This window comes from Scardinius erythrophthalmus, assembly GCF_964197995.2.
Source record: "Scardinius erythrophthalmus genome assembly, chromosome: 3".
Taxonomy (NCBI): domain Eukaryota; kingdom Metazoa; phylum Chordata; class Actinopteri; order Cypriniformes; family Leuciscidae; genus Scardinius; species Scardinius erythrophthalmus.
Genome location: NC_138223.1, coordinates 2,684,893 through 2,711,238, shown reverse-complemented (window position 1 = coordinate 2,711,238; position 26,346 = coordinate 2,684,893). Strand labels below are relative to the sequence as shown.

Genomic DNA, 26,346 nt, shown 5'->3' with positions numbered 1-26,346 from the left:
GTCGAGCACTCGAAAATCTGTCCGGAAGCAGTAAGCCATCCGGGAACTTCTCGCCTACTCTTTTTATGAATACTGATGTTTCGAACGTACTGCTTCCTTCACGTACTGTTTTCGCCTACTATATAGTAGGAAAGTAGGCATATTCGGACACACTTAAGTCCGAATCTCGCGATAATTAGTACGTCACCTAGGTAATTCTTGCCTACTCTTTTTGATTCGTACATACTTTTTCGCTCGCCTACTCTTTTTCCCATACTAAATAGTAGGGAAGTATGCGGTTTCGGACGCAGCCTTCACCTTATTCCGCCCCACCCACTTTTACTTCTGTCCAGTACTTCCGTTGTAAACCAACTTCCGGTTTAGCGGACCCTCATTCAATTTCGAGGAGAACTGCAGAGAAGTCTCACTGATAAAATGTCACATAAGAAAAGCTAATTTGTGCCAAATGTGCTATGTACGTGTGTATCAACAGCACATCAATGCACTGTTTCTCGGGGTAATTTTTAAACGACTTTTAGGTGTTTATATGACCCGTCTGCCTGTCTGATCGCAGCCTGGCCGATGTGTAGTGTTTAGCCTACATTAGCCACAAACATCTAATGTTGTAATGGTCTCACTACAGGACACATACACATGCTATCTTGTTTGAAAGCTATGGTCCTCTAGAATTCAGTCGCTGGATTTATTTTACAGCCATTACTTGTGTTAGAGATCAAACCATAAGAAATTGCAGCTAGCAGTTAGCTAAGCTAACGTTACCCTCTTGTTCATCTAGTTGAGGCTCTACTTTCTTTCTACACCAGTTTGTGACTATTTTCCACCGGACAAAATTGCGATTGTTAACTCATGATTTCTGTTCTGTCTGTGCGCACCAATCTTGCACTTCTATCTACTCCTCAAGCAGACCACCTAGAGACTTCGGGTTTTCGGCATTATGTTAAGGAAGGTCTAATCTCGGGAACGCACAAAAAAATCCAGGAAAAGATTTTGGATTTCCTGGAAATTCCAGAAAAAAATCATTTTTTTGCAAATTTCTCGGCAACCATAATAGCTATCGAGTTGAAACAAATTGCAATCGATAGCTTCTAAAATTTAAAATAATATTAGAAAAAAAGAATTGATCAAAAATCTTTCCTTTATGCTTCAAAAATTAATTAAAACTTTATATGAAGGGAAATAAGAAAAATATTGCCTTTTCACCTATAAAACTATTGTTGTATATTTGGAGAAATATTGATTAATTATCATATGTTACTAAAATATTTCGCCAATACAGAATACAATTCCTATTCATTTTCCACTGAATTATACCATGATCTGAATAGCTCAAACCATGATGTCTATGGCTCAAACAGCGCACTCTCCCCTACCTGATTTGCTTCAGATCTGACCTCTGAGAAATATGATTCGGCTGCACGGCTGTCAATCATCACACGTGATTCAACGTGACCTCTTCTGCATGACGCATCCTGTGTACACTTCCTGATTCTGGACAGCCTTGATAAACAAAGCGAAAGTGACATTTCTTCACCGAAACTAGTTCTAATAATTGCACGATTTAATTATGTGTGTTTTGGGTGTTATTTTCGTGCGATTTGGGGTATTTTTATATTTTCTCTTTCATTTACTATCTCTTAGTATTGTGATCCCATGACGTGAAAAAATTGCGCTAAAACACTCACTGAGTTTTTATTACTTGTTTTCTCATCTGTTGGCTAGGCTATACACTGCAAATGTATCTGGTGATTAAGCAAACAAACTGTGGTGTAATAATGTTTCAAACTTTACATGTAGTAGTGTTTGTGCACATCTTCATAACTAAGTAATAGCTATTAGAAAGACACAGCTATTAAATAATTTGATTGTGGCATTGTTTCAAAAGCTTCAAGTGAAATGTACTTTAGTACGTTGCAGCAGTTGTTAATAACCATAGGCCAACGCATTTGGCTATAATATTATAGTCTATCTACTTATATCAAGACAGATAACAGATTGGACCAGGGCAAACAAAGCGCTAAGTAGCTAAACCAGGAAGTGAGATTTCGCGGATGGCGCCACCCAGTGCTACTTCCGGAATAAGGTGAATAGAAGCCCAAGAGGCGAAACTCAATAGAACGCTCCATAGCAACAGTTTCCCCCATGACGTGAAGGCGCGGCCGCCATTATGGACTGAAAACTGAAGGAAAACGTCGAAAAATAATGGGAGTCAATGGCACTGAAAAACTTAACATAACAAAAACTTAACATAACTTAATTACAGAACATAACATACTTCTGTGATGTTCTGTAATAATATTTTAAAGCTGCTATAGTATTTATATAGTAGTCTTATCGTACTTCTGTAGTATGTCCCAAATTACTATAGTATTCCTATAAGATTACTATAATATTTTGTCCCAAAATACTATCAGATTCCTATAGTACTTTTTAGTAAGGGTATGTCCCCCACCGAATCGGCTTCATTAGCCTACCACTTATGGTTTGCAAAGACACAACTATAAAATTACTGCAAACCTTTAATCTATCAATATTTATGTTCTATTATGCATTTTCCTTGTTATATGAATAACAGAAATTCATGAAATAATATATAGGCAGACACACAGTAATAAGATATTTATTAAAATGTTGATTTTGAAATTAGTGAACATCACCATATATATGATTTGAAAAAAAAAAAAAAAACATTATAAATGAACATTTCTAAAGACTTTTCTTTTACATAGAATATCACAAAAATATTAACAACTTGTTTTTTCAACATCTTCAGTGAAAGTGCACACAGTGAACATTTCAATGGCAAGAAAAAAAACAATCTATGAATGTCCTATTACAGGCGGAAAGGTACAAAAAAGATGTGCAATCTAGCAAGTGCACATATGAACTATAAACACCTACTAAAATGGATTTTGCCATTGACTGGCGCTAACGATTTCAGCAGCTTTCAGTCCATAATGGCGGACGCGCCTCCGCAGCGCCATCTACAGACTGTTACCCATAACACAACAGAGTTTCGCCTCTTGGGCTTCTATACTCTTTGCTTTCCCCCCGAAAATATCACGTTAACAACAACCCTTTAGAAAACGTAATTCCTTTGTGGATTCTCTTGATTGCTTTCTCCATGTTTCTTTGACAAATCTCAGTCTCTCGCACGCTGCATGTGAGTTAACCATGCCCACTTATTTACATGTCGCGGTATCACGGAATGAAAAAATCTGTTACGGTTGACATTTTCTACCGCGGTAACGATATATACCGTCATACCACCCAGCCCTACTTGGAAATATCTTGGAGTACAATGAATCATGGTACTGTGATGGTATCTGAATCTTATATCTTTGTACTTTGTGACAATACAATGGTACTGATATTCATGCACTATGGCATTTACCATACTTTAAGGTACTACTACCATGGTACATGTCCAAATGAACAATTAATTAAAATAGTAAAAAAAAAACTTTTTTTTTTTTCTCTGTAGACTGAACATTCATTGACTTTTTCATTGTTTCTTTCACAGAGCCGGTCCCCCAACCTGAGATTAAAAAAGAGCTGAGTGGTGACCCTGATGTTGTGTATTTAAGATGCGAGTACAGTGAGAAAATCATCTGGAGGAATTCTGCTGGAGAAACACTGACGGGTTCGAAAATCAATCCAAAAGGAGAATCCATAACAGTTAAAAAAAATGGAAATCCAGACGACTACTACACCTGTACACTCTCGAATAAAGCAGGTAGTAAGACCAGCGAACGGTTCTATGAGAGAGATCTGTTTAAAGGTAAGACTCAACATAACTTACTATAGAGCAAAATCCCTGAGATTCCCAATAATTTTTATGTTTAGCTGGTGCTGAGATGTTCCTTCTGTTCAGAAGTTGTATTTACATTCACAAGTGTTTGGACATAAACAGCCTTTTTTTTGTCACATATACATTCATTTCAGTATATTTAATTGAGATAATAAGGTATTATGTTGAATACAAACATACAAAAATTGCCCAGAGCAAAATTTGAAATGTATATGAAAAATATTGATCAAAATGAGAGAAATATATGAAATATTACTATCATTGGGGTGAATTATTATTTATTTTTTGGCAATTTTGTTACCTGACTCGTGGAAGGGAAGGCAGAACGTAATCGGTTACTTGCGTAACCTCGGTTCCCTTAGAGATAAGGGAATGAGTTTTGCATTGCAAACACTATGAGAAAACTCCTTTTCTCGAGAAAAGAACGGCCATGGTGTGTAAAGGTGTTTAACAGTAAAAACTGTTTAATGGTCTAACTCCACAATTCAGTACTTCACAGTGCAGTCTTTGTAATGTGTTTTAGCAATACATTTCTCACATGTATAATGTTTAGATTTATTTATTTATTTTTTTAAGAATTGCCTTTACAGGGACTTTAATGAACGTAAACAAAGAAAATAATGTACAGTAGGACAGGCGTTTATTTGGTCTTAAAGGGACTATGAAGGACTAAAAATGACAGAACGAAAAATAAATAAATAAATAAAAGTAGAAATAAATAAATTAATGCAGAAATAATAGTGAAAATAAATACATTTTGGTAATATAAATGGCTATTTCTGTATTTTTACATGTATTTAGTTATTTATTTATGCTTTTCTATATGTATTTATTTATGTTTTTATACATTTATTTATATATTTATGTATTTATATATTTATTTATTTCTATATTTATATATACATTTATTTATTCCTACATTTATTTATTTATGTATTTCCACATTTCTACATTTATTTATTTATGTATTTCCACATTTCTACATTTATTTATTTATGTATTTCCACATTTCTACATTTATTTATTTCTGTATTTCCACATCTCTACATTTATTTTTCCCTGTGCATGTATGCTAATTGACCTATGGCTAAGCCACGCCCCCAAATGCATCGAGCCAATCACAGTACGCATAGCTAGCAAGGACATTCTATGCTTCCACGTCCATTGCAATGCATTGCAGTTAGTCAGTTTTTATTCGTTTTTATGTTTTTTTCTTGTCATTTTGGCTTTTAAACAGTGTGTGTGTGTGTGTGTGTGTGTGTGTGTGTGTGTGTGTGTGTGTGTGTGTGTGTGTGTGTGTGTGTGTGTGATTTTGGTTGGGTGACAGTTGTAGTTTACAGTTTGACAAGAGTTTACAGTTTGACAAAAGCACAATGTTGTGTTTTACACAAATATAAGTAGGCTAAGCATTTTGCAGTTTTTATTATGTCCTGTATGAACAAAATGGAGTATGTTTTTATGTTTCCACTGATCGATCGCGCCCGCTCTCTGGCACACACACACACACACACACACACACACACACACACACACACACACACACACACACACACACACACTCCAGCATTGCAAACTGATATCGCAGCCTGTTCTTCTGCGCTCACACCAAACGCGAATAGAGCGTCAAATTCGCGCGTATCCGCGTCTAGTTCAACGCTTGAACATTTTGAATCCAAAGCGAATAGGACGTGTATAAAGCGAGCGTTTGAAGCGAAATACCACCAAACTATAACGTTTACACTGTGAACTGTAAATCTTTGTCTGGAGCTGAAGCTTATCGACCTTCTCAACAATAAAATTATTATATAACCTTCCAATGCATATTTAAGGCCCTTTTGGTGACATCGAGATGATATATAATCTTTCTGTCTCCAAAAAATCATCAATTGCCTCCTGTGAAATGTCTCCTACTGTGACAGCTGCCATAGCGCCTGTTACCGAATGTTGACTGTTTGTCCGAGTGAGTGGAGGGGGCGTGGCTTAGCCATAGGTCAATTAGCATACATGCGCAGGGAAAAATAAATGTAGAAATGTGGAAATACAGAAATAAATAAATGTAGAAATGTGGAAATACAGAAATAAATAAATGTAGAAATGTGGAAATACAGAAATAAATAAATGTAGGAATAAATAAATGTAGAAATAAATACATATATAAATATATAAATAAAGATATATATAAATACATAAATATATAAATAAATGTATAAATACATAAATAAATACATATAGAAATGCATAAATAAATAAATAAATACATGTAAAAATGCAGAAATAGCCATTTATATTACCAAAATGTATTTATTTTCACTATTATTTCTGCATTAATTAATTTATTTCTACATTTATTTATTTATTTATTTATTTTTCGTTCTGTCATTTTTAGTCCTTCATAAGAGACAGCAGCCCAATAAACCTGCTGCTGTTTTTTTTTTTCCTTTACTGTAAATCAAAAGACAAAGTAATCACTTACTGCTATTGATGGATTACTTCTGTAACTTTCTTTGTGTTATTGTATTTATTTGTGCGATTTGTAATTTGATTATTTGTTCTTATTTTATTACTGACGGCTTACTTGTCTTTAATAATATTTTAAATTTACATTAATTAGGCAAGTAGTTTTTGCTGTAGTATCAAAATTGGAATAGAGAATTGTGATATTTTGCTGGTGTTTAAACATTTGAACCACTGAGACAATCCTCAGAAATGAGTCCTGCCGGAGCATCTCTAAATGTGCTGTGCAATTAAAAGATAGATAAAATATGATTGAGCATACAATACACATATAGGCTACAATACATTTTAAAGGGGTGGTTGATTGCTATTTCACTTTTTTCATTTTAAATACTGTGTAATGTTGCTGTTGGTGCATGAACAGTATCTGCAAAGTTGCTGCGCTTAAAGTTCAACGTAAGCGGAGATATTGTCTTTTAAAAATCAGGAAGTTTAATGCCTACAAAAACGTCTCGAATGGGACTACAACGAGATACTTCCCGGGTTTTATACGTAACTAACCCATACATTTACATCCACCCTCCCTCCGGAACATGTTCTGCTGTCGAAGAGGAGGAGTTATAGTGGAGAGCTGTAGCTGTCAGGTCTTCTGTGTTCAGGCTTCCTACAGACGCTGTAGTTCGTCAACAATGGTTAAAATTTAAGTTTGATTATGTTCCTGACAATTACAATCGTAGTTTAGCTCTCTGTGCTGCACATTTTACGGAAGACAGCTTCCAGAATCTACACGAGTTCAATGTCGGATTCAACAAGAAACTATTACTACAACATGAAGCAGTTACAGCTTTAAAACCAGAGGCCACAACCTGCAAGTAAGGTTTAATCATTTTAAATGTATTTGCCTGTATAATTTAAGACGTAATGTTTTAGTTTTATCAAGGATGTAAAAAAATGCCAGCGCTGGCTTTAGTATATGACAAACGCGTACAAACATTTTGGACCCGAATTTGTAATATGTACAAATTTTGTAAACGTATTTTCCATGTATACTTTATGACGTAATTTTTTGATTTGATCAAGAACGCAAACCAATGCCAAAGCTGTTTATAGTAGCTAGTTAGTTCGATGTTATTTTGTGTGTATAAGACAAACGTGTACAAACTTCAAAAAATTATCGCAACAGCGAACTTCAGCTGCTGTTATCACATGTACACCTAAAGAAAACGACAAACTGAGTAAACTAAGCTTTGTGAATAGTTAAACGGTTGTTCATTCTATCAATAAAACAATATCTTTAAAAAACGGTATTACTCAGTCATGTATTCAGTTATATTAAATGTTTAATCAGGGGGAAAGCGTATCTCAAAAGCTAACAAACAGCAGTAGCATTTTCAAGTAACAGCGTATGGAAATTCTTTGAGAGAATAATAATAAAATAAAATAAATTACCATTCAGAAACGTTTAGTAAGAGCCGTGTTTGCGGAGGTTCTGCTTGACTCTCTTCATCACCGCTCTCTGGGTCTGATTCTGGCTCAAACTGATTAGGCAATATTGACACCATTACATTTGACCGGGTCCGGAGCACATGCAACTGTCGCCCGTAAAGGTAATGGGCGTGAAGATTCCGGACGCAGTTTAGCCAATTACAACACACCGGCCGAACTAACCAATCTGAGCTCATTGCCTCTTTCTGAGGGAGTGGTTTCATAGAATCAGGAAGTCAACCGGTCGTTCAAATGACAGAGGAGGAAGCGGCTTACAATAAAGGTGAAATTTATGAAAAATAAGGCGTTTTTTAACAAACGAAACACGAAGACATGTTATATTGCAGCCCATAAACACAATCAAGCAAAGAAAAAAGGCAGTAAACCACCCCTTTAACATGCTTAATAGGGGTGTAACGATTCATCAACTACATCGATGTATCGATTTATATTCTTAATGATCCAACTACATCGATCTGTGCTCGGCAAGTTATATCGATCTACCGGTAGACATATATCGATCTAACATCGTTTTAAAAGGTAATGAATCGATTGTATCGATACTATGAAGGATCGCATTGGATTTAAGCACGTCAGACTTTATAAGGATGTTTTTTTTTCTTAGCACTTTTAATGATAAAGGCGTTAACCGTTACTCGATTCAGTCTGCCTATCTGTGATATGATCGCCATGCATGACGCGCCAGCAGCAGAGCGAAGACAACAAGCGGCGCAAAGTCTCCCACCTCAGAAAAACAGACTTTCCTGTCCTCTCAGCCGCTATACTGCAGTAGCACGCACTCTTCAATTGCATGCGCAAATGCGGCGGAACGCGCTGCAGGCTTATATCGTTTCACTAGCCTATATATAAAGCACAAAATAAACTACAAGCATGCAACGTCGTTGGAAAAAAGTGTTGTCCAGATTCAGTATCTGCGGTCTGATGATGTTGTCAGGCTATATGTCCGTGTCATTATTCTATCATTATTTTCATAACTTGTAACGAAATAAAGTTTCTCACCTCAGAAAAACGAAATCTCATGTCCTGTCATCGTTATACTGTGCTCGTAGCGTGCACGTGCATAATTAATTGATACCTGATCCTCTTTCAAGAATTTTTGGCTAAAAAGTCACTGAATCTATTTCAAGTCACTGAATCGTATAGGATCGTATCGTTCTAAATGAACCAATATCGTCCTTGAATCGTATCGACAACCACGAATCACGATACGAATCGAATCGAATCATTGTTAAAACGAATCGTTACACCCCTAATGTATAAGCATGAAAATAACTGAAGGAAATAAATATTATGATTCATATGATTCATATTCATTTGGTTTCTCTACCCAGTATATTAAAAATCATAAATGCAGTGAAAATACGGATATGAAACCCAGTATATTAAAAATCATAAATGCAGTGAAAATACGGATATGTTGGTGGGCAAGTGATGTAACCAGTGTTGTGGTGTGTGTGATCAGTTTGGACTTCTTTACTAAGAGTTTTGATCATTTTAAACCCTGTTAAATAGATTAAGTAATATTAAATCAAATTGACCATTAATTTAACATGCTTAACATTAGTTGTCATATATCACACTTATTGATTTCAGTGATTGCTGATAGTTTTTACCTGGATATCATTATGCAGTCCTTTATGAAGTGCATTATGAATCACTTGTGTAAGTTAGTAGATGTATTTATGTTTCTTTCTTGTGTTCTTTTGTTCAGCTGAATCAGCTGGCAGCAGTGCTGGGTTGATAGCTGGACTGATCATTGGGATCATCGGGATTGTCGGGATTGCCATCCTCTTCCCAGTCCTGTATAAACACAGTAGGTTTCCTGTTGTGTTATTATATCTTTTAAGATACAGTATGTGTTTTTTGATGATGTTATTTTCTTATTTTTGAAGGAGTAATAATGTCTAAAAGCTTGAGTCTGTAGATTCCCTTGCAATTATCCAACCCAGTGTTTCCCATTCAGTAATTGAACTCTGGCGGCCCACCAATCTAATCTGTAACAGTTTCATGAATCGAAGATATTGTTAAACTTTTCATAAAAACCTAAAATGTCTCTAACGTTGTGGTTTGTGCTATTACTTTGGCAAAGTATCTGTGAAATGAGCTAAAATCAAAAGCGTGATTTGGCTTAGTGCCCTTATCAAATCACAAAAGGCTGCGATTTTGCTCATGCTATCAGCTCTCTTGTAATTTCTACTTTAAAGTAAAATTATATACTTATGTCTTAGGGATGATGGTATAATAATAATAATGTTATAATAAATAATAATAATAATAATAATGTTATATCTATTATAATTAATATATTCAAAATTTTTGGCTTCCTAAAACATCTGAAACACTATATCACAACTAGGGATGCACCGATACCAATTTTTTTCAGAATCGATCCGATCCGATACCAAAAATTCTGAGTATCGACCGATACCGATCCAATACTGATACCAGCGGTCCAGCGCAGTTTTTTTTTTAATCAAGTAGAATTTCTATAACTCTGTGTTCAACTGATAATAAGAACTGAAAAAAAAGAAAAACAACAACAACAAAAAAAATATGATCATAATCTGACATAAATGCTATTATAAACTAGATTAGTGGATAATTCAGCAGTAAAATTTTGTCTAGAAAAATCATGAGTGCACAATAACTGTATAAAATCTGAACAGTTTGTGAAAAAAAAAAAACGTTTAGTGGGGAACAAATTAGAGACAATAAGTGTAACACTAAATCTGGTAAAACTTTACACATTGCTCTTTGTATTGTTGTAAAATACATTCATGAAAAACAAGATAAAACTCAAAAATATAAATTATTTTATATAATTTTGAATAAAATTGAGACAATTTTTAAATGTATAGCACAGCTGTTTAATGAGGTAGCAATGATAGATAGGACAAAACAAGAACGGCTATTAATAATCTTTCATTGCGTCACTGTATTATGATATGAAAGACTCCAATACAGTGCGGCACAAAGCGCTTATGCGCATCCCGAGCGCAGAATGATGCGCTTGAAGCAACATGAGTCACAGTCCGAGTCCGCATTGAAAAGTTTAAAGCACAAAGAAGACAATACATATTGATGCGTAGTGTATTATACAGTATTTATCTATGCAATAGTCTAGTGCAATAGCATTTCCTTTTAACAGTTTTAAATTTCAGTTACTGTGCGCATAAAGAACAAATAGTGCTCTGACTTTACTGCAGTGTTGTGATCTAACAGACACCCGGTAGAAAGTAACATGATTAGGGTACAGCAATAAAGTCCAGCAAGATAAAGTTGTTTTATGCGAAACCATAGACCTTTATCTACAGATCAAGTATAATAATAGTAACATTGAATCATCTTGGAGAGAGTTTCATCGTGTTAACTGTCGTAACCGAACGCGACGCGCTGTTTGAATGCTGAATGATTTACAGCCGGAGCTGAGGGAAACGTTTACGTGATCTTGAATTTAACGACTATTAATTTCTATCTCACATTATACTATATAATGGCTTCAGAACACTTATAATATTGTGCACGAAAACTTATGGTGCTTTATAATGTTTGTGTGCCTTTTGTGGGGCTTAACAATAACACAGAATAGTATACGCACAATATCGGAGCCTTGTCTGACCGATACCCGATCAGGCAAAAATGGCAGTATCGGAGCCGATACCGATACTGAGTATCGGATTGGCGCATCCCTAATCACAACTAAAAAGACATTTGAGTTTTTATTCTGTTCACTTTTGAACATGAGTTGATGTTTCTAATCTAAATGAGTGGATGCTTCTCTCAAACTGCACCAGACTGATGCATTTAAAGGGTTAGTTCATCCAAAAATGAAAATTGCTCTCGTGAACGCGCGCCAGAGACTGATACAGAAGAGAAGAAATTACTGAATAAAGTCGGTATTTTTTGGCGCACAAAAAGTATTCTCGTCGTTGCTGTTGAAAATATCCTCAAAAAATCCTGTGGGAAACACTGTAACAGCTATGTAGTCACTCAGTAGTGTATTATTGTGAAGATTGTATTTGGATACAGATTTCATTACAATTTAGACTTCTAGTGCTGTTAATGTTGTAAAATAGAGCATAGAGAAGCAAGTGTTTATCTCTAATTTTAGCCCTGTTTTACAAGAAAACTAATTGCATTCATTCTTGTGAACATTTTTAGCACTACGTGTTGGTTATTCAGTGTGCAATGCTAGAAATAATTTGAAGTGCCAGAGCACATATTAGAATATTAACATGCTGAATTTTAAATTATACTGTACAGTAGGCCTACTTTTAGGGGCTGTTTACACAGAACGCATTTGTGCATTTCACTGCATTACTTTGTACATTCCATTGTTAAAAGAAGTTCAGCTTTTAAAATAAAAAACTTTTTGTTTGTGGAAAGTGCAAAAACACGTGAAAAGTGCATAAATTCGTCTGTTAAATTGGTCAACTTGTAATTGTTTTTTGTTTTTGTTTTTACACCAGAATATGTTCCTGAAAGCTGGGGAAAGACTCCATGTATAGGGGGTAAGCTTTTATTTGTTTTAGAGTAAAGGTTCTTGCATCTATGAGTCCGAAACTTTCGTCTGTCATAAAAAAATTCGGATCAATTCGGATTTTCTGTTTTTTTTCGCATCTGCAGCAAGCATTTTAAGAGGTGTTTTGACTATTTAGAGCCACTGGATCCAAAAAACACATGCGGAAATTTTGGACTCAAATTTTGTGCCAAACCTGTAATTTATTATACAAATATTTGAAAGGGGTCATTCGAAACACACATAAGTATTTAATGTGTTATATATAAACAATTTTTCTCTCTTCAGGGTGGTTGAACTGTCTAGATGGAAAGAAAAAAGGTATGTCATGTTCCAAAATATTTTATTTCGAGCATATTCTTAAATAACTGCACCATCATTATTTCAATTAGACAACCATTTGTGACCCTAGACCACAAAACCAGTCACATGGGTAATTTTAATTACATCATCTGAAAGCAGAATAAATAAGCTTTCCATTGATGTAGGGTTTGTTAGGATATGACAATATTTGGCTGAGATACAACTATTGAAATTCTGGAATCTGAGGGTGCAAAAAAATTTAAACATTGAGAAAATCTCCTTTAAAGTTTTTTAATGTTCACGATTGTGCTGCATTCACTCACAAAATTATATGTTTTATATCTTTACGGTAGGAAATTTACAAAATATCTTAAAGGTCCCGTTGCATGCGATCCCATGTTTCAAACTTTAGTTAGTGTGTAATGTTGCTGTTAGAGCATAAATAATATCTGTAAAATTATAAAGCTCAAAGTTCAATGCCAAGCGAGATATTTTATTTAACCCCTTAAGGGTCACCGTTAGGGTTGGGCGGTATTACGGTAATATCGGATACCCCGGGATCTTAAAATAGCACCGGTATCAGTTTCAATACCGTCATTACCGGCACTTATATAGCCTATAATATATATAATTTATTTATTGCCTAAAAATGCTTGTGTGGTTGCAGTTTGGTAATATTTCTGGTTCCAGCCAAATGAGAAGGGAGAGGCGGTAAATACTGACGAGGCAATTTGTAAATTGTGCCATAAAAAGGTGACCGCGAGAGATGTAAACACCTCTAACCTAATGTCGGATCTCCGAAACTACCACCCACTCACTACTGCCAGGATGCATTTTGTTCTCGAGTTCATTAAATAAGTGCATTAAGTTTCGTATTTGTTAAAATATTATAATGTTATTTTTTCCATCTTTGTTGATTATGAAAAGTGAACAGCACAAATAAGATGGGATGCATCGGGAGTCAGACGATTTGACCACTTCAATAAATTTCGTTTTGTAAAAGGCCTCTTTAAAACGAATTTCGTTTTGTATAAATTGTATCTTAATTTTAATAAATTTTTCATCAACCAAATTGCCTGGATTTAATATAATCATGACATGATGGGCGCTGGCATGCCACGGTCACTTGCATTGAAATCTCATAAATTAACCGAAACTCAGAGATGGCGATCAATTTCTTTAAACAAAACAATTCAAAACGAAAAGAAATATAGGGTAGGCTACTCTCTGATTAATCCATGATGTGCATTTTTCTCTATAGCGTTCACAGAGATGCCGATCGTCAATTTCTTTAAACGAAACAATTCAAAACGAAAAGAAAAAGGCCACTCTGATTATTTAATCCATGATGTGCATTTCTCTCTAGGCGCGTTCATACAGAGATGCGATCATCTATTTCAGTTAACGAAACCATACAAAACGAAAAGAAAAGAAATAGACTAGCCTACTCTCTGTAATCCATGATGTGCATTTCTCTCTATCGTTCACTATGGAGATGGCGATCGTCAATTTCTTTAAACGAAACAATTCAAAACGAAAATAAATCTGATTGATCAATGATGTGCATTTCTCTCTATAGGCGCGTTCACTACAGAGATGGCGATCGTCAACTTCCATCTTTGCAGAAAAGTTTTATTAATAAAAATCAATGGACACGCGTCACCGGATTACAAAGGCACTTCTTGCTTGTTGCACGCACACAGATATTATGTTGAATAATGGTGGGCTCGGGCTCATAATAACAGTTAATGCCGTCGGCCGGACTCAGACACAACGTGCACGGCTTGATTTTTTTTTTTTTTTTGATCTGGCATTCAGTTTCTGAACGGTGTAGGCACAAGCCAACAGTTTGGTGATGCCATCTGAGCCCATTATGTCATAATTTTTAATTAGTCACGGTAATATCGTATACCCCGGTAAAATAGGGAGGAGGTTTGACGGTATCAAAATTCCAATACCGCCCAAGCCTAGTCACCGTACCGTATACGGCACGCCTAACTTTACTTCCCTATATTACTATTTAATCCTAATCTAATTATGACAAACTATATATCGTTGGAAAGTTCTAAGACTCCTAAATAGATATTTAGGACTGTTTTTTTGTTATAAATTATGTAGGAACATAAATAGATGAATTTATGACAAGAGTGCACCTCAAAAAATCTACATCATAACAGGTGTTTATGGCGTTTGTCACAAAAAGTCGACGCACACACTTTTAATAATTGAAACTTTGGTTTTCATGCTAAAAGTTCATAATAAAACATTTAATCTAGTATTTGTCAATAAAAAAAATGTATAAAATAATATTATCCTCTAAAAAGTATAATATACATATTATCCTCTAAAATATAATATTATCTTTTTTATTGCCTTTTTTATTACATCACATATTTTAGTAGTTATCATAAATTAGGTATCATTTGAAAGCTTACGATCTCAGAATTCACCCTGTGTAAACTGTTTTGAAATTGGTCATTGTGTTACCATAGAAACGGTACTCTAAATTATTTTATCAGGCTCCTCCCCTTTTGGGCGTCATCATGTTTCATAATTTATGATCAAAATATTTTTTAATCTTGACAAAACACATATTGTCAGAAAGGTCTGAGTCTCAAGGTTCCATATTTTGTGACAGAAGTGATATTTGGACAGAAATTTATTAATTTGTTATGGTAGAATGCATACAGTAAAATTCAATGGAATTCAATGACACCCGGTGGCTATTTTTGGTAATACGCCTAAACAAAATCTCATGGGAACTTCAATTTTTGTGATATCAACTTCAGATTTGGAACACAACTTGGTTAGATATATGGCTTTGATTTTATAGTAATTTTTTTGTAAAACATATTTTGTAAAATATATATTTTAAATAAAAGATAAATATTAAATAAATTATATTTGATTTAATGTAAATTTAAACTTCCATAACTTTTTCATACTTTAATTTTTTGAAGTGCTTTCACTTCAGTAATAATCTGCATTTTTTTCCCTTTAAAACAAGACCAAACTTGGGTCTATACTCCAAAGCATTCTTGAATTACAACCATTTAAGCTTGAATAGTGCATTTTAATGTCTATTCTCAAAAAGGGGGGTGACAGCTAAGGGGTTAACAGAAGTTGACTACAAAAAACGGCTCGATTGGACTACATCCCTCTACTTCCTTCTTTAGTGATGTCACCAGAACCGTTTCTTGACTAACCTCCGCCCACAGGAATGCTCCCTCAACTCTACTGGCTACTTGCGCACTTCTTATAACTTAGGCTACTGTGTTTACTCAGCTCTTACGGTGATTTTCTGAAGTAAAACTGACGCTTCATCTTTTGTGTGATGTACAATAAACTTTATTAAACTCATCAGTACATGTTTGATCATCATTCAGACAGCAGACTTGTAGGCTATTAATAAATAATGGATACATAGCCTACAAGCAGATGACAAATACGTTATAATAACCGTAATTTAACTACTAAACCATACCTGTTTCATCTCTATACAGCACTCTGACTCTGTAGGCATTATTGTCCGACTCGAAATGAACGCCGTTACTGAGAGTTTCTGATATTATCATCATTCCGTGAGATTAATTTTTCCTGACAGACTGAGCGCGAGCTCTTGAAGCTCCGCCCCTTGCGTCGTCCAGCAGCAGCTCATTTGCATTTAAAGGGCACAGACTGGAACAGCTCGTTTTTCTGAGCCCCAAAAAATGTCAATTTAAACATGCTGTAAAAAATGATCTGTTGGGTATTTTGAGCTGAAACTTCACATACACACTCTGGGGACATCAGAGACTTATTTTACATCTTGTGAAAAGAGGCATAAAATGGGACCTTTAATGAATCATGATCTTTACTTAATATTAGGGGTGCACGATATTGACAAAAAGTGATATTGCGATATCGATAATGAATATTGCGATATCGATATTAATTTCGATATTTTTAAACATATGTAAAACTACAAAAGTTGTGGGAAAACGCATCAAAATAGATTCATAACAAATAAAACAAGTTTTCTTACAACCAAAGGTTTATTGAGCGCATTCAAGACGGATTTGAATCTGATCGCTGAAACCACATCAGGAGGAGATCTGGGCCGCATTCCAGACGAAACTGGACAAGTGTAAATGCATCTGGTTGTTGAAACCACATGTAAAATGTACTCCTTACAAAAACACTAAAAAATAAACGCGTGAGAACGTGTTATAGACTACATGTCATGATATGGCCAGATATGACGACGCTACGTCTGCAACACACATCACCGCATGAGCAGCTGAGCATCTACCGGTATTCATCAAGCCAAACGCGCAACTATCACATTCGCAAATAAAAGTGAAAGTAAGTCGCAGACGCTTTACACACAAGTTATCTTCATTAAAAGTAAAGAAGCGAAATTATCTTATCAGGGCTGTTGCCGTTCTCTATTATTGCGGTATTTGATTTTGACATTTAGCTGATGATCAATAAAATGCAGCTCATAACTGTGTTCGGTGACGTGAACTCCATTAAATCTGCATATAGCGCGGGAATTGAAGATCGGATTTATATCCGTTTTGCAAAAAACACATTTATGTGACCAGGTGTAAAAGGAATCGTTTTGATAAATCAGATAGCTATCCGATCTGTGATAACGCATGAAGTGGCCAGGTGGCCTGATGTCTATACTTGCGCGCTGGTGTGTGCGCGACTGCGCGTCAAGTGTGTGAGTGTGGTAGAGCAAGGGAGAAGTGAGAGAGTGACGGCGATTAGCTTTGGAGCGACTTTTTTCTGACCACTGTTGGAAATCTGTAGCATGAAAAGAAAACCCTCTCCTTGATTTCATGTTTATGGAGAAGTAGAACCAGGAAATCAGTCGAGGGAAATGTGTTTATATACTGTCTATGGGGAAATGCAACGGTGCATGTCGGATGGGACGCATCATAAACAAAATATCGCATAAATATCACGAGACTTTCGATATGATATCGGGCAACGTGATATCGCGATAACGATATTGATTCGATATATCGTGCACCCCTACTTAATATCCTAATGATTTTTGGCATAAAAGAAAAATCAATATTTTTGACCCATACAATGTATTGTTGGCTATTGCCACAAATAAACCCGTGCGACTTATGACTGGTTTTGTGATCCAGGGTCACATTTAAGGACTGTTTTTCTGTAAACGCTAGTTGTTTCCTGTTGCAATTCTTCCATTACACTCTGGCTGTGAATATTTGATCTAATCACATTTATTAGACATGACTGTGTTAAACAATACTGACACAATCACATATTGCCAGGGAATTTTTATGTTGTAAATTTACCTTACAGTCTGTTATTAGTTGCTCAATGCATGTAGAGCTAATTAACTTGTATATACCATATATGCAGTTTGTAAAAAAATATTGCAGTGCATAATGAAAAGTGTATAATCTATCAGAATAAACACTGAGCGTACAAGATGGTAGAATGAGGGTTAGAGGACTTGAAATAAAGTGAAAAAAAGGCCTTTCTTTTTATTTAGCCTTTAATAATTTTTTTTTTTTTCTGGGTAGGCATTAGGCCAATATATTTTATAGTTTATGTGGTTTATTATTAGTAGTAATTTACTCTGTGTCATTGTACATGAAATGGACAAACTTATTGATCTTCTTCCCCTAAAAGATGGAAATAAAAAACCTGGTGCAGATCCTACGAACCCGACTGGTAAGAAAAAATAATCTTTCACAAATATTATAGAAATATCTCAAAAATGTATTCTTGGTGAAAGTAACCCTAACAAGCTGTCTTTGGCATTAGGCCAATATATTTTATAGTTTATGTGGATTTTTATTAGTAGTGTCATTGTACATGAAATGGACAAACTTCTTGATCTTCTTGCCCTAAAAGATGATGTAGAAAACCATGCTACAGAAAAACCAGCAGAGACACCTGAAACAGATTCTAATAATCCGGCTCGTAAGAAAAATGAATCTTTCACAAATATTATAGAAATATCTCAAAAATGTATTCTCAGTGAAAGTAACCCTAACAGGCTGTCCTTAACTTTTGTTTGTTTACTGTTGTGATTTCATAGAAAACTTGCTGAATTCACACGAGAATGATCAAGGAGGAAAAAACAATCAGGATGAAAATCACCATTTAGATGAGGTACTATAAAATGCGATGTAAGACAAGATAAATTTGCATGCAAGTTTGTGGACTGAAACAACCTTATTTCTCTCATTCATGTGCGTTGAGCGTTCATTTTAAGTTCATACTATATTATCTTTAATTTCAGTATACGTAATTTCAAGATCAAAATCAATATCTTCACTTCTTAGGTCAGCATGTTATCCAGTACATTGTTCCTGTGTTTGCTGCTCTATGTAAATACAAATTCTTCTCGCTTATTTTACTTTCTAGAAATGAACTTCTCTTCTTCTGTGAAAACTAAAAGGCAGAGTTTGGTGGAAACTCCGTAACAAAATGGCAGACTGTGGATTTTTCATCTTATCAGCTTGCAAATTTTCTTTCACAAGGACAATCTTTGTTTTTCAAAAATGAGCAGTCAGCTTTGTATGATAAACTTGGTTTGTTAAAAATGACTAGTTTTGATCTTTTAATGTATTCATAAATCAACCCTCAGCTTAATCGCTACATTGTGTTCACACTGCAGGGATTTTTATTTTATTTTTTAAATCTGACCATTAGACTGGATTGTCCGCACTGTTATTTGCAAATAATTTGTATCTGTGTGTAGTTTGTGTCATTTTCAGTATTTGTGTGTTAACCTGCGTTTGAGGAAATAGTCTTGGCACAGCTTTTAGCCAAATCCTTGACATTGAAGTGACTTCCAGAAGCAAGCTGGCAGGATGGTGCAAGCAATATACGTGCAAATTTATATGTGAAACCCTTTTTGGTCGTGTTGGTACCCACTACCCTCTTGCTTCTTGGAACTTCAAGGACACTAGTGTCCACTGGACGATCAGGAAAGGAGTGGATTTAAATGCAGTGGTGACGAGGCTTTATTAACTCAAGATGTGCTCATCTATGCCTGATCTGAGAGCAGAAGACAAAGGGTTACGGTAGGGAGTGTTTTTTTCCCCATCAAACCGTACTAGATGTCGGATAGCTAATCAAATTTGAATTGGTTGTGTGAACAAAATCTGATGTATTCTGTCAGTGGACAAAGATCCACACAGCTGACATGAGATTTAATTCTAAATTATACTAACACAATTATATTGGCAAATTCCCAACCTGCATGGAACTGTTTGTAACTAGATATTAATATGCATTTATTTATATAGTTTTTTCTGGATGTAAATGCAGTGCCTATTACACTTGCACCTTGTCTACATTGGGGGCATTGCAATGGCTTAAGGCTGTCAACACAACTTCGGCTGTGCAAAAAGGCTCTGATATACTTTAATTCTTCGCTTAGGGGTGAAAGGAAGTTCAAAATATGTGAGCACCGGTATACTGTTAGCGAACATCCAACACCGTTCACACTACTGAGCGATGTTTAGATGAATGTGTAAATATGTGCTGTGCGCTTTCTTCTCAATAACAAAATAAACAAACCAAAACAAATCAGAAACCAGCTGTTGAGAAAGCATCTGATCATAGCGATGTGGATTTGTTTGCACAAGCTCTGCAATTCATCTCTCTAGTCGAGTCACGTCACGTTTATTTAAAAGCACTTTATACTATAGATTGCTTAAATCCAGTAGCTGTACTGCATTAAACATGAAAAACTTGTCTATCTGTTAAAGTAGAGTTACAAGTTAATTTTCTACCATAAAGCGACTCTCTGGTGAGTTCATGTTTTTACTCTTGCGTACGTCTGACCTCGACGGACTGAAATGAAGTAAATTAATGATTTATGAATACTAAAGAATACAACAGTGAGACTCTGAACCACACCTACTCAGTACGTAATGGCGACAGACCAAATATTATTTCGAAGGTGTTTACCAACCGGAGCAAGCTTTTCCAGAAAGTTCGCAATAGCAAGCCGTGTCGAACTCACCGAAACAAACTGATTTTTTTCAATTACGTCACACCGCTTCATTCTTCCTTTTCACTTTACGGCGAAATAGACGTGGCGATTGCAAACGTGAGCGTCCCTCTATCGGGAAGGCCATAGTGAATGGACCGAATTGTGAAGGGTGAATGCTTAATCTAACTCGCCCTGGGTTCTATGCGACACGTGTCCAGTGTGTAGACTTGGTGTACGTGTAAAATAAAGCGTGGATTCTATTTACACTGAGTGCAAATAGGTGTATATAATGTTTGTACCAAGTACAATAGCAACAAATAGTACTTAGTGATAGCAATGGTAATCACAAAGTGTAAATAGTAGTAATACACTGTTTGTACTAAAGGTAAATTTAGCAGTGGTGGGCGGAGCTAGTTAAAAAAAGTTTTTGTTTTTGCACTCAGTGTAAATAGACAATGCCTTAATTAAATATAGATGTCATAAATTGGCAGCGGGAAACAGCTCTGATAGAAATGATGGCATAAATGATGTGCAAAACCTTGCTGATTACTTTATTGGTTTGAAAGCATTCTTTCTGATCCTTCCTGATGGGCTCTGAATGCGATTCAAGTGAATTCTGAACTTAAGTTTCTGCACATCTTTTTAATTGTGAGGGTTAGAGCAATTGTAAGAAAAATTTTAAAGGATTTTTTTTTTTTTTTCACAAAGTGTATGTAACGTAAATGTCGTTTTAGGTCAGTTACTGTATAGCTTTAGCTACTATAAAACCTCTCAGTGTAAAACAAATGCTTCTTTTTTCTTTTATATTTTTAAGTTAGAGTTTGTGTCTAGGTCTTTTAGAACATTTAAAAGCATGACTCTAGAATTATGATTCACATTTTCCCATTTCAAGGCCTCAGCTTTTTTGAGCCAAGTTGGAAACTCCCATATCTCATGGACATTTGTCTTCGTGTTAGGGTGTGTGGTTTTGATTCAGGCATCACTCACTCATGATATCATAGTTTCTTTTTTGGTTTGTTAAATACATGCTTATATTGTATATGATATCTGCTTTATATAAAACTTTCTGTATCGCTATGTTGTATCTATTATTTTATTCACAATAATTTAAAGTGTAAAATATCACTTCTTCTGCTTTTGTTATCATGCATGTATTGTGTTTTCGATATAGATAATTTCGCTGGTACCCTTTTCATGTCAGAATCTGAAAGTGCCCCAATAACTCATTGCATTGACATTGAGGAAACACGTCTTTCTACCGCAGGACAGTGTTTAGACCTCGTCTTTGTGGTTTATAAGATAAGATGCGTTTGGTATGTTTTAAGATGCACTGGCATTTGAATGTATAACAATTTCATACTTTATCCCTAAAACGGTGTGAATGAACAATCTTATGTTTCTGTGTGTTCCTTTCTTCAAAAAAGGAACTGCAAAGAAACACTAACCCAACAAACTGTTGCTAAAGGGATTAAAAAAAGAATAAGGAAGTTCCCGGGTCACCATGCGGCAATACACATAAACTCCTGAAAACTGACTCAGTTATAAAAAATTTGCTTTTGCCACTATTTTAAATTCAATTTTGCTTGTGTAAATTCCCATTCAGCCTTGTAAAAATGTCAAATATGCAATATTCAATCATTGCAAGCGAATTTTGAGTGGAAAAAATGTGTTATAATGAGCCTGTTGCATTGACCAAATATGTATTAAGTGTGAATAAATTTGCCACTTAAAATTCATAGTTGCATGTTTCATTGCTGTTTACAACAACAGTTTTTTTATTTTATTTTATTTTTTTAGGCTACTGTTTATCCAAAAATAAAACATTCTGTCATTTACTCACCCTGATGTCATTCCAATCCTGTATTACTTTGCTTCCGTGGAACACAAATAAATATATTTTATTTTCATACAGTGAAAGTTAGTGTGGTCCAGTGTTGTTTGGACCCAGCTTTGAAACAACACGAGGGTGAGCAGAATTTACATTTTTACAATAAGCAAAGTTGCTTTTTATATGAAGCCTCACAAAACAAAGCTTTATGATGTCAGCATTTTTTTTTTTTTAGGATAATGATTTAGCATAATGAAATGTATGACAAGGTGTTAACAGCCTTTTTTATCCGTTTCCCCAATAGAACAGAATTTGTTAGAAGTTGTTTTCAAGTTGTTTCTTGCCTCTGTTGCCTTTTTTGTGTCTGTTCGTTTCCTGCCTTTTGAGCCAAGAAATAGGCTGAACAAGAAGTGGTCTGTTGTAGAAGATTAGATGCATTGCATTGCAAAAAAGAGCATTTGCACTGTTTTGGTAGTTCGGACTTTGTACAGATAGGCTGCTTCCTTATAAAGAGGTATTAACAAGAAACTCGACTGATTGCTTATATTTTATCATGCATATTATTTTATACAGTACACAAAATTAAGGGACATGTGCCTCGATAACGGTTCGATTAGGCTGAAGTGAAAAGTGAATAAATTTCTGCTTAAAGTTTTTAATTTGTCATTAAAACATTCTGTAGAGATTGTAACAGCACACTCATGAAAAAAAAAAAGTTACTTTCTAGTGAAAAAAAGTTTGCCAACGTAAAACTTTCCGGGTTTCTCAGAAGCGGAAGTCGTCATAGTTGCGTAAACTTATATAGCAGTGAATGAGAGACTACATTATATATATTTTTGTGTTCCCATTTGCTATTAGCAAAAGAAAAACTGCTGAATCGGGTTTTCACAACTTTCAAAAAGAGTAAAAAAAAGAAAGAAAGAGAGATTGATAACGGCAGTCAGAAAGAGAAAGATGTCAATTTGGCCTCCACTTCCACAGCAGTGTTAAATAGGCCTAGTTTTTTTGCAATGTGATGCACAGGTAATATAACAAAGCATAGTGTTATGAATGTACATTCATTTAAAAAAAAAAATGTAAATATGAAAAACTTTGCTGGATTTATGATAAGGATGACCGTTTAAATGCGTCATTACAGTCTGAAAAAGGTCCATTTAAAGGAACACGCCGACTTTTTGGGACTTTAGCTTATTCACCGTATCCCCCAGAGTTAGATAAGTCCACACACACCCTTCTCTTCTCCGTGCGTGCCGTAACTCTGTCTGACGCACCCACCGCTAGCCTAGCTTAGCACAAAGACTGGAGGTAAATGGCTCCGGCTAGCATACTAATCCCAATAAGTGATAAAATAACGCCAACATTTTCCTATTTACATGTTGTGATTCGTATAGTCACAGCGTGTACAAATAACAAGGTCACATGAGACACAGCCATCTTCTAAACGTATACATACTGGGAACTATATTCTCAGAAGGAGAAGCACTGCTACTTGGGCGGAGTGATTAGCGCAACACCGTTGGTACTTCCGTCAACAAAACCAACGTGACTAACTAGCTAGTAACAAACGTGACTGCTGATCATGGCTGACTTTTAGGAATTGTCAGAGGATTTTTACTTGGTATCAAAGCAAGATCGAGAACCATATCGCTTTGAGCCAAAATAGACAGACGAGGAGTTACAAACTTTGGAAGCTGATGGTCAAGATGCCAGACTGAGGTCGAGGGGAGAATCAGAACGGACACGGACTGGTGGTGTAAATGTGGAACATGCCAACCAATTCCGGCAGTTGTCGTTTTTTTTTTTTTTTTTTTCTCGTTGTGACAAGATCAACTGGAAGAAACGCCCCATGCCGAGTGATGGACAGCTGTCCACCAAGTAAGTGATTTGTAATAATCATAATGCATAGTTCAATGCATTTGTAGTATAGCCATAGCCATGCCATACAGTTTGTCTATACAGGAAATGTGCACACATGCCAACTGACATAGCACCCTTGAAATAGCCTTTCATGATCATCTGTTTGATTGTAGCCTAGCAATTCATACAAAGTTTTCTTTGCCAACAAGTCAATACAGGTTTGTGTCCTACTGCATAGTATTGGGAGTGTGCCCTGAAGGGAGAAGAAAACATCCCTCAGAGACTGGTGTCTATGTGGGATTTCAAGAGGCGGAGAAGACAATTGAAATGTTGTAAGTAAGTATGTGCCAACACCAATCATACATAAAGTAATTAGCCTATACTACATGTCTTTATCATACACAATTGTCTACACAATTCATAAACTGGTGATATTCAAATCTATTACAAGAATAAAAGTTGCATATTTTGGTTGGTATTACTGTATATGTTGCATAGACTATATCTGTGAATAAAGATAACTGCCCACACAGGTCCCATCCTTTGACCTCTTACAAGACAGCAGAGCTTTATTTCATCTTGAAAATATGTGAAACCTTGATTTGCTTCTTATTTATTGTAATATTTTATACTTCAAATACATTATTGCAACATCTACATTATGTCTTTTCATTTTTATTGACAACACACGGTGTGTAGTCAGTATGAGATTAAACACCTTTTAATGTACAACTTGTCAGCCTACACAAGGCAGATTAGCACAGGAGAGACAAGAGAACAAGAGAAATCACAAACTGAGAAATATGGTGATTTATTTTACAACAGCTGTACAACAAAAACAATATACAACAATAATAACAAAAAAGGCACTTTGGGTGGCAGTGGTGACAGAGTGAAAAGCAGGGTGGGTGACCATTTATTTATATATAACCATATCATACCATTATGAGTCGACCTGTGTGTCCGGCAATGACATCCTCCTTCCAGGGTTTTGAGACTCTGGCGATGTTAGCAGCCAAACGAGGAACTTTGAAACTTGGTATTTCCCCGATGGATCCAGCCTTCTCTGAATGACTGTATCCATCATGTCGTTCCTGAATGTCTGTGTTGTTTCCTGGTAGACAGGTCTGGCAATCCATTGTTTGGATTGTTTTTGGAAAACCACATGTTTCTTTGGAGGCCTGAAATGAAAACCAGCATGACTGAGGAGTTTGGTCTGTTATGATTCTGATCTGAAGGCTATATTATTTCATGCCAGTTATACCAGCAAAAGTGCTATGTTGTAAAAGATAAACATGGTCATTTATATATTTAGGCGATAAATTACATACAGATCATTACTGACATGTGTATTGCTGAAAACTCTGAAGTATCAGGAGGATATAGTGTTCAATTTAATATATTTTTAGCACTTACCAGAGGTTGTTTTTGCTTGTTCTCGTTGTGTTTCGTGGTTCTCGTTATGGTCCATGAATGCCAACATTGTTTGCATTATTTGCATTGATGCATATTCAAAGTGCAATCTTTTGGGACAGTATTTGAGAAGGGCATTATGTAAGACCTCAAGTTGTCCTGGTGAAACAGAAATAAAGATAGTACAAATTAGAAAATACTGTATAAACAATACATGGAACACAGATTACAAGTCGTGTGCATGATCTGTTGAAGATTGGCTTTATGTAATGTCCATCATTGTCTGTGGTGCAATATTTGTCCCGGTTCATGAATTCACTGACTCTTTCTCGCCTCGTGTTGTTGTGTGTGCATGTGGGTGCGGTCTCTGATCACTACCGCTGATTTACGGCGCCAGCTGCATCTGATCAGTGCCTCCTATTTATGCTCACAGTTTTCGTCTTGTGTTGGCAGATCGTTGTGGATGTTTCCCGGTGTGTTCTTGTCTCCCATCTGTCTTCGAGTTTCCCGTGTTGCAGCTGTTTCTGGCATTCCAGTTCTCTCCTCTCTGCCTTCTTCCAAGGAGGATCTGATCTTCTGGAATGCTCCCCCCACCCTCATCCGGAATGCAGAATCCCTGACAACTTTCAAAAGACAGCTGAAAACCCATCTCTTCCGTGAGCACTTAACCTCATAAAAAATAA

General features: G+C 35.6%; 1 protein-coding gene across 1 annotated transcript in view; it reads left to right on the top strand.

Moving 5' to 3' along the window:
* Positions 1–22,472, top strand: part of LOC308688996 (CD48 antigen-like) — a 28,756-nt gene extending 6,284 nt beyond the window's left edge. The window contains exons 3-10 of the mRNA XM_081362520.1: positions 3,521–3,778; positions 9,480–9,581; positions 12,238–12,279; positions 12,576–12,608; positions 18,246–18,287; positions 18,471–18,539; positions 18,658–18,731; positions 18,987–22,472. Coding sequence (XP_081218646.1) covers positions 3,521–3,778; positions 9,480–9,581; positions 12,238–12,279; positions 12,576–12,608; positions 18,246–18,287; positions 18,471–18,539; positions 18,658–18,731; positions 18,987–18,992 — 626 coding nt within the window. The 3' untranslated portion in view covers positions 18,993–22,472. The remainder of the gene's footprint in view (positions 1–3,520; positions 3,779–9,479; positions 9,582–12,237; positions 12,280–12,575; positions 12,609–18,245; positions 18,288–18,470; positions 18,540–18,657; positions 18,732–18,986) is intronic.
* The last annotated feature ends 3,874 nt before the right edge of the window (positions 22,473–26,346 follow it).